At 48.0% G+C, this 11,458-nt stretch overlaps 1 protein-coding gene across 1 annotated transcript; it reads right to left on the reverse strand.

Moving 5' to 3' along the window:
• Positions 1-5,679: 5,679 nt before the first annotated feature.
• On the reverse strand, positions 5,680-10,789 carry LOC135879480 (neurophysin 1). Its single transcript, XM_065405473.1, has 3 exons — positions 10,670-10,789; positions 6,612-6,816; positions 5,680-5,729 (listed from the first exon to the last, which is right to left on the reverse strand). The coding sequence occupies exons 1-3, from the start codon at positions 10,787-10,789 to the stop codon at positions 5,680-5,682; spliced, it is 375 nt and encodes a 124-aa protein (XP_065261545.1).
• Between the last annotated feature and the right edge of the window lie 669 nt (positions 10,790-11,458).

The following is an 11,458-nucleotide window of genomic DNA, read 5'->3' on the forward strand; positions in this document are numbered from 1 at the left end:
TTTGTACAGCGCTGTAGTTCTTAATTTCTTAGGCACTATAGTTCAGAAGTATTAGTTGAATATATCTATGAGCTTATATAGCTTCCATCACTGCAGTGTCTGAGTGCCCAGTCAAGCCTCTGCCAGTTCAAGATTATTCCCTGCAAAATATTCCAAGGATTGGTGCTGTGGTAGCTTTTTTCCATCACTGGACGCTTAGTCATGGGACTTCTATCACTTTCCTAATCTGTTTTCTAAACGTTCCAACCTAATTTCCTTCTTTGACAGGGTTACTGGCCTAATGGATGTGGGGAAGCTGTAGATGTGATACCTCTTGATTTTAGTCAGGCTTTTGAGACAGTCCCATGTGACATTCTCATAAGCAACGTAGGGAAATGTGGTGTTGATGAAATTTGCTTATGAGGTGGTTGCATAACTGATTGAAAGACTTACTCAAAGAGCAGATATCAATGGTTACCTAGTGGGGTCCTGCAGGAGTCTGTCTTGGGTCTGGCACCATTCAGTATTTTCATTCATGAATTCAATAATGGAGTGGAGAGACTGCTTATAAAATTTGTGGATGCTGCCAAGTTTGAGGGTTGCAAGCACTTTGAAGGACAGGATCAGAATTCAAAAGGACCTTGATATATGGGAGAATTGGTCTGAAATCAACAAGATGAAATTCAGCAAAGACAAGTGCAGAGTATGGCACTTGGGAAGGAAAAATCAAATGCACAACTACAAAATGGAGAATAACAATAGGTGATAGTTCTACGGAAAAGGATCTGGAGGGGTTATAGTAGACCACAAAATGAATGAGAGTCAACAATGTGATGCAGTTGCAAAAAAGGCTAATATAATTCTGGAGTGTCTTAGGGCTGGTCTACACTGTGGGGTGATCGATCTAAGATACGCAACTTCAGCTATGCAAATAGCGTAGCTGAAGTCGAAGTATCTAAGATCGAATTACCTGGGGTCCACACGGCGCGGGATCGACGGCCGCAGCTCCCCCGTCGACTGTGTTACAGCCGCTCGCTCTGGTGGAGTTCCGGAGTCGACGGTGAGCGCGTTCGGGGATCGATATATCGCGTCTTAATGAGACGCGATATATCAATCCCGGATAAATCGATTGCTACCCGCCGATACGGCGGGTAGTGAAGACGTACCCTATATAGGAGTTTTGCATGTAACACACGGGAAGTAATTATCCTGATCTGTGTGGTACTGGTGAGGCCTTAGCTGGAGTACTGTGTTCAGTTTTGGGTACCACACCTCAAGAAAGATGTGGACAAACTGGAGCGAGAAGACTGAGGGGGGACCTGAAAAGTCTTCAGATATGTTAAGGGCAGTTATAAAGAGGATGGTGGTCTATTTTTCTCCATGTCCGCTGAAAATAGGACAAGAAGTAATGAGCTGCTTCTACCGCAAAGGAGATTTAGGTTAGATATTAGGAAAAACTTTCTAACTGAGGATAGTTAAGTACTGGAACAGTCTTCCACAGGAGGTTGTGGAATCCCCATTGGAGATTTTTAAGAAGACAAACACCTGGCAGGGATGGTCTAGGTTTACTTGGTCCTGCCTCGGCACAGGGGGCTGGACTAAATGAGCTCTTTATGGCCCTTCCAGTGCTACATTTCCATGATTCCTTGGGGAAAACTGCCCTGTAGCCAAACAATCTTGCTGTCTGGAGATCTGTTACTGATTTACAGCATAAATTCTTTTTGGTTAATTTCTTTCTATTCTCATAGTGCTACTTCCTCTGATTACCCCTTAACTAACCCTCCTCTTAGACAAAAATCTTTATTAAACTCTAGTTAAGGGTTGAGAGCATTTATCTGCAAATTAAGGTTGGGGGGGGGAAATCTTTATAAGAAGTTTCGTAGTATTAAAAATGAGGAAAAAAGATTAAAAACCAGGGCAATTCGGTGTTAAGGTCAAACCTTTTAAAATAAATCCACATGTTTGAAACTATGGAAACACACAGTTGAGACATACAAGCCCTCTTAACTGTGCCCTTGTAATGAGATTGAACTTGATGTTTACACTGAGTTCACCACTTGTTCTCACCCTAGATCTTTCTCATATTTGCTTGCCAGACAGCTGTCCTCTAGATTCTGTTGATTGTTTCCACTAGGTGGCCTTAGGATTTGTATGCACTGAATCATGCTTTGCTCACATTTCTAATCCCTGCTGGCTATGTCATGGTTTGGTTCAGTTCTCATATGGATTTGTCCTTCTGGTTTTGGTGTCACTGGCAAACTTGATCATGGCTGAATTTGCTTGCTTGATTCAGGGAAATACGTTTGTCTGTGAGGCGCACAGAGTACATCACTGGTGGTCTCTAAATCCTTTAGGTCATGGATTCTCTGTGGGGGTTCATGAGCACATATAATCAGAATATCAGGGTTGGAAGGGACCTCAGGAGGTCATCTAGTCCAACCCCCTGCTCAAAGCAGGACCAATCCCCAGACAGATTTTTGCCCCAAATCCCTAAATGGCCCCCTCAAGGATTGAACTCACAACCCTGGGTTTAGCAGGCCAATGCTCAAACCACTGAGCTATCCTTTCCCCCCCCATGGGACTACTCTATCCCATGTTAAATGGGAGAGAGTCCTGACTGGATGAAGGAAGGATCTCCGAGGTCCCAGTATGGAAAAGGCTGGGAACCCTACTCTAGATCATTAATGATACTTACGAGTCTCATTACTACCCCCTGTAGCACTCCATGTGGCTTGCTCCTCATATCAAGTGTTTGGACTCTGCCATTCACTACTCTGTTTTTCCTGTTCATTGATAGATTCTTAATCTGGAGGTTTTATTGAGCCGGCATTTCTCCCAAACATTCATGGTCTTATTATTGGGGCACTCCATCCCCCACCTGCCATGAAGTCCCTAATCAAAACCCTTCCTTTTAAATTGCATGGTAGAACCTTTCTATACAACACGAATGACTGGGAAGATGGAGATTTCAATCAGTATTTGACAAATAGTGGAAGCATTTAATTTTAATGCATTTTGTTTAGGTTTTAATTTAGTAACATTTTAATATTACATTATTTAATCTGTATGTCGAATAGATTGGCTAATATAAAAGTCAAGACAAAACGTTTTGACGCTATCAAAGCAAAAGTTCAGGAATTCGTTTTGCAGAAATTTGTGGCTCTCTGTTCCGAATTGAAATGAAGTTTTTTTTTAAATGTTGGAGCTTCTCGCAGAATGGAGATTCTGGTTCCTGACCTGTTCTAGCGTTTGTTGTGACAGTTACTGAGTGAGTTGTTCAGAGAGCTGTGAATAACCAAGGTTCAGTTCTGATTGAAGGGACCTCCTTTGGGCTTCCAATATTCTGCCTTATTTAAACTCTTCTGTCCCCCCATTGGCATCTTTTAACACGTGACAGAGTTCAAAAAAGAACTAGCCCAGGGGTTCTCAAACGTCATGGCACCACGACCCCCTTCTGACGGCAAAAATTACTACACGGCCCCAGGAGTGGGGACCGAAGCCTGAGTCCGTCTGATTCTCACTGCCCTGGGCGGGGAAGAGGTCAAAGCTGAAGCCCAAGGGCTTCATCCCCAGCCAGGGGGCCTGTAACCTGAGCCCCGCCACCCAGGGCTGAATACCTCAGGCTTCGGCCCAGGGCTCGGGCTTCAGCCTCGAACCCAAGCAAGTCTAAGCCAGCCCTGGCGACCCCATTAAAAGGGGGTCGCGACCCACTTTGGGGTCCTGACCCATAGTTTGAGAACTGCTGAACTAGATAAATTCCTGGAGGATAGGTCCATCAATGGCCAGGATGGGCAGGGATGGTGTCCCTAGCCTCTGTTTGCCAGAAGCTGGGAATGGGCAATGAGCTGGGTCACTGGATGATTACCTGTTCTCTTCATTCCCTCTGGGGCACCTGGCATTGGCCACTGTTGGAAGACAGGATACTGGGCCAGATGGACCTTTGGTCCGACCTGCTATGGCCATTCTTGTGTTCATATTACCTAGTGAACTATCCACCCAGCAGGTTAAAAAGAGGACTTTGCTTTTCAGTGCATATGCTGCCATTAGGTGCTTAGAAATCCTTCGTAGTTATATTTCCTCTGATTACCCTTTAACAGCAGCACAACATGGTCCTCTTTTTCTCTGCTCTCTCTTCTAGCATTACCTCCTCAATCCCACATCCATCCTTTTGGGATAGCACCTAGAGCATCTGGGTGGCAGGGCCATTGCTCTGATCACACACAGTTCCCCGCGCTCATAATTCCTAGTATGGCTTTCCAGGTCCTCAGCATGCACTGACCCTGCTCTTTCAGAGAACCTCCCTCGGGTGCTGGATAAAACTGTGACCCAGGGACCTCTTGACGCCAACTGGAAGAGGGCACAGGAGGTGCCTACAGGCTGTCAGGGATCCCCTGGGCCAGGTATATACATGTTAGTACACCAAAGGGTGGTACGTAAGGTGGCTATCGAAAGCCAGCAGCCCACTAGTCATTGTAATCATTGCACAATGTACATATGGATAATATTTAAGGAGTTATGTATCTATACTAACAATTATGTTCTTAAAGGCTAGGAGTTAAGACAGGTCCCCAGGCAGGAGGTGCTTACCACTCTCTCTCTGGTCCTGTGGTTTGCGTATTGTATGCTTTGTAATGGGTGCCTAGTTGCACACTGAACCAAATACTAATCAAGAGATTGCGCAGTCAAGAAGAAAGGTATACATGAAAAAACAACCAGCAGGGGGCATCCAGTTTACAAGTAAGGCCGATGGCTTGTGGGGATATCACCGGGGGTGCCAAGATGCACCCTGGATCCTTTCACCGAGGAGGCAAGCTGACACCATGTTACGTCTCATGAAAGAGGGATCCCAGCCAGGCCTGGCTGTAAAGCGCTGGTGAGTAATACTGCATTAGACAGGAGATTATCTTGTTACTTAAGTCTAGGGTCTAAAATGCATGTTGGAATTTTATTTGAAATGTAGCCATTTGTTTCCAGTGCTGCTTCGTGCTATCGCTCGAATCTCTGCACTTGCTAACTACACTTTTGCTTGTTTTCTCTAAACATATCTCAGCGCTGTGTGTGCAGTGGAGCAGTGATCTGAGGTAGAGCTGGGGTGTACAGCTGCTTTGGGAGCAGTGGCTCTGAACTCGGCGAGTGTCCAGTGACCATGGGCTGGATACCCCACGGATACGCTCAGAGGGCTTGGGGGATGGCGTGTTGCAGTAGGGCCTACGTAGGCCTGGATGGGAGTGTTTGTGTTGCCAGAGATGTCAGGGAGCTGACCCCAGGCATGCACAGACAAGGCTCCCTCATGCTAAGGGCAGGTGGTAGTGAGGTGCCTCCCAATCCTGGGGACTGTTGAAAAGCGTCACAAAAATCCCCATCCTGGTCCTTAACTGCCTGCTTAGGTAAATCACCTACATTCCTCTCCTCCCTCATCCAAGCTGTACCAAGAAGCAGCGTCTCCTGTCCAGAGGGGGGATGTGATTCCCAGCTAGGCAGACAGCGAAGCTGTTGAGTTTGTTACAAAGCCAAGGGAGAAAAAAGGAAATAGCAGGATTTTTTGGTACAAGTTTTATTTCTAGCTGGGGTTGTCATTTAAATGACTGCCGAGGCGCAGCGCGGCCAGGATTAATGCATCCTATTGGACTGGCTTTTGGTCTTGCACAGCCTCGTAGATGGCAAATCCTGTGGCTTCATCCCTCCTGTGTAGCGGGTGGTCTAGGAAAACAGCGATTCTTGGTCACAGGCCGAGTCCACCATGCAGCCCTCTGAAGAGAAACAAAAGCACATAAAAGGAAACGGCGCATGAACTCGGCCACTGGAGTTATGTATAGCTCTGCTAGATAACACCGTGGGCCAGATCCTCAGCTGATGTAAATGCGTATAGCTCCATGGAAGACAATGGTACTATACCAAGATACACACCTGAGGATCTGGCCTAGGATGTGTGGGTGGTGCCTTTCCTGCCAAGGGAGAGGTATTCTAAACTATTCCTGCTGGGTGAATTTCACTTCTGTGCATGGGGTTTGGCCTGATGTGATACTGCTGCCAACTTTGCCTGCGGCAATGAAGGCAATGCCCAGGCCAATTGAGACTTCTCTCCTCTGGGAAAGGAGGAAACTGCTGGACTGCCACCAATATTAACTTCCCCACTTCTTCTCTGTCCACAAATACTATGGCCTGAGCAGTAGATAATGGCCCACGGCCTTTGCAGAACTCTTGCCACTTGTGCATGCGCCAGCACTGAAGTAACGGTGCCACTGCGCGCCGTCCAAAGATCTCCAAGTGCTTCCAAACATCAGTGAATGTAGCTCTGAGGCTGAAAGTATAATTATCCCTACTTTACTGATGGGGAAACGGAGGCACAAAGTGGTTAAGCAACTGGCCCAGAGTCCCTCAGGGAGTCTGTAGCAGAGGCAGGGGTAAAGCTCATATCTACTAAGCCCCTTCTCTCCCCTCCCTCCCCCCCCCCGTCTCTTAATCACAAGGCCCGTCTTCCCCGTGTTAAAAGTGCATGAGAGCATTGAGAATAGACATGAAGTGTTACTTTAACAGCCATAAATTGCAGGGGTGGGTGGGTGGGAGGGAGGGATTGTGCTAGTTCATGTGGAGCTATGGTTAAAGTCGAAGCGAAGCAAGTGCTCTCTCACCATTGTTACAGCAGATCCCAGGGGCCGCGCAGGTCCCACCGTTGGGCCCGCATGGCTTCCTGCCAGACTCGCAGGGTGTCGGCAGGTAATTCTCCTCCTGACATCGCAGGGTTTCTGAGGTACCGAAATAGCATCCCATCTCCGCTCCACAGCAGATGCTAGGGCCAAAGCAGTGGCCTTTGTTCCTAGGTCCACAGGGGATGCACTGGTGGGAGAGAGAAACCCAAAGGCTGGTTAACGGGGAAAACCGCATCCCTTGTTGCTTGGGTCCTGATTCAAAGCCTGTTGGAAAGACTGCCACTGCGCTCAGTGCATGGATGGTGTCTTTCTGCCATCATGTGCCAGTATCTAAGGAGCCCCTGTATGCTCAGCTCAGGCCTAGCGCTTCAGTTCTAGTTTTTCAACTGGTATTAGAAACCTGACTAGGAAGTGAAATGTTCTCCTGGGATCTCTCTGTGGAACTGGATGGGGTGGGGAATGATATGTGCTCTGGAGGGGTCAGAACCCCAGCCACGCTAGCCTGGGCTCGCATCCCCAGAAAGTGAAACCGACGAGAAAATAATGATCAGCACCCCAAACTGACATTGACCAGTGGGGGTGTCACGATTCTAGCTCGGTGCTATGTGTGCATGAGAGGGTGGGGGAGGGGGAAGCAAACACAACCTGGGAATGGGAGGGATAAAGGATAATTTTGTTTTGCGACTGTTAAATAATTGACGGGGTTAGTTGCCAGCGCAGGGAGGGAATTGTTTGGAAACGTTATGTGTTAGACAGAGCCCCTTTAATAAACAGGTGAAACCAGCCTGAACAAATTGGGCTGAACTAATCCAGTGTGTAACTCCACTGACCACAGTAGCGTTTGATACGTTGCCTGTGACTCCTATTTAGAGAACTCCGCTACGCTTGCTGGGCTGGGTCTCCTAGTGTATTTCTTTTATTAAGCACAATGTTTAGTTGTGCTAACAGCTTTCCTGGGCTCCGGCTAGATCATGCTGTTTATGTGAAAGTCCCCAAGTTTTGCCTGAAGATCAATGTCCCGAGGAGGGCAGTGGAGCAGCTATTGTGATGGGTTCTACAAAACACTGGTGCCTTTGTGTATCAGTTCAGGGTTAAATCTCCTGGCAGCCCTTCCCCGTGCACTTGAAAGCAGACAGATCCTATCATTTGAATTAGGAGTTCATTGGCTAGGGAAAGGGACGCTTTGAAGAAACGGTGCAAAATGCAGGTCACATGAACGAATACAGACCTAACCCCCACCCCCAGACTTTGCTTTTACTTGGGCCGTCCCAGCCTCATTCGTGGCTCAACAGAGAGCAGAATTTCGTCCTATCATTTTAATACATCAGTAACCATTGGGTGTCTTTCTCAACTCTAACCAGCGCAAATGTATTCCCTCCTCACCCAAATTGTGGCCCTCTTATGCAGTGGCCTCCTGCTGTAGGGAAATATTGCTCCAGAACATTTTGCCTCCCTCAGAACCATTTGATTAAATGGGGTTACAGGGAGTATGATTGGATTTGTTCCCTTTGCCCTCCTGCTCCCCAGTGTAGCTGATGCTGGGGATATTATCTCCTCTCATGTGTACAGGATACACATTACATCTGTACAGACTGACTCAGAAGATGATCAGTTCCTCCTAAGCAAAATAGCTCTTGACAGTGTGGCATAGGTTGGGAAAGGCTGCAGGCCTTTTCTCCCCCAGTCCCTACTGTGCCTGTGGACAGGCAGCAGGAGGAACATGTAGCAGAGCACTGAAAACTCATCTCAGCTAGTGACTGCCCCTTATGTTGCCCACACTGCTCTTCTCCCAAACCCAGCGCTCAGTAACTGGCCATCAGTGATTTGACTGATGCCGCAGCCTGCTGCTGGGCCGCTGGGCTATCACAGGTGTTTCTTGGCTGGCCATTTCCCACTGGATGGCATTCCTGACATGCCATGCAGACTATTTGCCTGCATCCCTGCGGTGTTTTCCTCTGTGTTTCAGCACGAGCCTATTAGCATGTGCTCTCAGCCCCCTCAAGGCACCTTGCTCCAGGCTAGTCCCACTGCCACTGCCCTAATCCAGTTTTTGTCCCCTCTGCATCTGAGTCAGGCAGCTTCTTCCATGGCTGAGCCATTACAAACATTGAATCTATCTCCCCTTGTAAGTATTTTCACACTTGCTTCTTATCAAACTGTCTGTACTGAGCTATCTTGATTATCACTTCAAAAGTTTTTTTCTCTTACTTAATTGGCCTCTCAGAGTTGGTAAGACAACTCCTACCTGTTCAGAGTATATATCTCCTCAATATATGTTTCACTCTATATGCATCCGAAGAAGTGGATTGTAGCTCACGAAAGCTTATGCTCTAATAAATTTGTTAGTCTCTAAGGTGCCACAAGTACTCCTGTTCTTTTTTCAAGGTGCGTAGGCACTCACAAGGGGTTGCTGAGAGCACAGGAGAGAATCTTCTCTGCTGTTAGTCTGGTGCCTGGCATCACAGTGCCCGCTCCCCGCCGGCCCACAGCAACTGGGAGCACAACTGCAGGGAAAGCCCTGCTCAGCCATTCTGGGGAATGGGTCATCCACAGGCCAGTCACATGTAGCACCTGTGGGGGGCTGGCACATGCTCAGTGCAGATGGAATCTTCAGAGAATTTATCTGCCAAACTCTGACACATCTCTGTTAAGTAAGTGCAGAGGCTTGTGACATGGCCACATTTGAGTGGTTTATTCCACGGGGCTGGCAAAAGGCGCATCCCTGATACCAGGGCGACCCCACTCCCAAATTTCAGGTCCCGTCTCCAAAGGATGGGGATGCTAGAGCGCCTCAACAAAACAGATTTAAGAATTTTTTTTAAAGTGGGCAAAACAATGGTCCCCACATCTCATTCTTGGAAGTGGCCAAGATATTTTAGCTGAACCTTTCAGAAGAAAATTCAGGCTGAGGCAGACACCCAGCATGGAACATTTCAAACCAAGCAGTTGAAGTTTGGCAAAGTTATAAGCAACTGAAAACACAGGCCTATGTGGGGAAGTATTGGACATCCTTCAAAATAGATGCTGCTCCCAGTCCAGCCTATAAGGCAATCTGATATAGACATCTACACTTGTAACAGTATTTACAATTCACCACCAAACTAGACTTCTGATGTCCTCAATACAGCTGGGCTGATAATTGTAGTGCAATAGTGCCTGGAGAACCTGATTGAAATGGGACCTGATTGGGCCGGGTGCTGTACACACGCACAGTAAAGCCAGCGTCTGCCCCGGAGGGTTTACACTTTAAAGAGACAAGACAGCTAAAGGAAAGATTATTATCCCCAGTGTACAGATGGGGAACTAAGGCACAGAGAGATTAAAGGACTTGCCCAAGATCACACAGGGTGTCTGTAGCAGAGCTGGGGATCGAATCCAGATCGCCTGCCCCCCTCTCAGTCTCCATCCAATGCTTTAACCACAAGACCAAGGCTGAAAAGTCTGGCTGCTTACCACTCATCTGCAAAGGGGCTCGTGTGTGTTCCATTATTTCTTAACGATACTTTCAGCTTTAGCTGCGTAGGTAATATATTGGCTAAAGAGGCTGAATGAGATCCTGACAATCACAAGATGCACTTCTCTACTGCCCAGGAGTTTGGCATACACTATAGTCTATGCTTTCCTGATTGGCTGAACATTGAACACAGAGATGGTTGGAATGGGGCATAGGAGAAGGGAAGGAAAAGAGGGACTTGGTAATGAATATTCGTTAATGCTTGTTCAAAGCTTTACAAAATTCACACCACATCTGTGTGAAGGGCGTCGGTGAGCCACAGTCTAGCTGCTCGTGGTATTGATCAGGGTATCAAAACATACGCATGTCGAGTTGCTCGGGTTTAGACAGCTACCATCGCAGCCGGCACAGCTCAGCCCCTTGCCAGCAATCTCCCCTGTCGCGCCCTGGACAGGATCCTTTTGGGCAGGAGGTGAGAGCTTTGGCGCAGTATCAGGGCAGCTTGGGACCGTCACGCTAACAGGCTGTTAATGGGGTGTCTTTACCCAGCCCTAAACAGCCTGACGGTAAGGAATGCATCACGTACCTTTCTGACATCCATGTCCAGGACTGAGCGCTTTCCGCCGATGGGGCAGTTCTGGATGTAACAGGCCGAGGAGAGAGCCAGGAACCACAAGACGCAGATGGCGAGAGTGTTCTGAGACATGGTGGCTGCTGCTGACCCTGCTTTGCTCTCGAGTGGGCTCAAGAAAGCCCTCCAGGTTTTGTCTCCGCTCCTCCCGGCGTGCCGGTATATATAGCGCCCGCTGCAGCTACTTAGACTGCCACCACCATCGTCACTCATTTCCCTTAAAAAATACAAGGCATTGCTTTTCACACCAACTAGCACTGCTAATAATCCAGGGTCGAGGATGTGAGGTCAGCGAAGAAGGAATCATTTGCTCCTTGGCACTTATTCCAAACATGGCGAGACATGAGTTGATGTCTACGAGTTTCCTTTAATTGGCACAGTCAATCGGGGCCGCTGGGGGTCAGCGAGTGGGGTTGGCGAGGCCCTCACTTTCCCTTTAGGTCCCAGGACGGGGCGGTTCCCTGCTTTGCTCCTGGCAGAAGAATATTTTCGAACAGTTACATTTCCTCACGCACCTTTCAGCCCAAGAGGCACCTAAAGCAGTACACAAATATCAACAGGCAGCACTTTGTCCACCTTGCTTGACAGTGCCCAGCAACATCATGGGAGTGTAAATGGCTACCTGTGATGAAGACTGTGGCTTTACACCTCCCCTTTAGCTGACAGCACCCCCCAACCTCGTTCAGTACCCTCAGGGGGACAGTGCCACCCCCTGAAACACCAGCGCCACTTCCCGCAGCACCT

This window comes from Emys orbicularis, chromosome 5, assembly GCF_028017835.1.
Source record: "Emys orbicularis isolate rEmyOrb1 chromosome 5, rEmyOrb1.hap1, whole genome shotgun sequence".
Classification (NCBI taxonomy): Eukaryota; Metazoa; Chordata; order Testudines; family Emydidae; genus Emys; species Emys orbicularis.

What these genes read in the sequence shown, in the direction of transcription:
- LOC135879480 (XM_065405473.1), bottom strand. Translation starts at nt 10,789, where the DNA reads ATGTCTCAGAACACTCTCGCCATCTGCGTCTTGTGGTTCCTGGCTCTC. An exon ending in TGGACATGGATGTCAGAAAG is followed by an intron (nt 6,817 to 10,669) that starts GTACGTGATGCA and finishes CTCTCCCACCAG; the next exon opens with TGCATCCCCTGTGGACCTAG. An exon ending in TGGGATCTGCTGTAACAATG is followed by an intron (nt 5,730 to 6,611) that starts GTGAGAGAGCAC and finishes GTTTCTCTTCAG; the next exon opens with AGGGCTGCATGGTGGACTCG.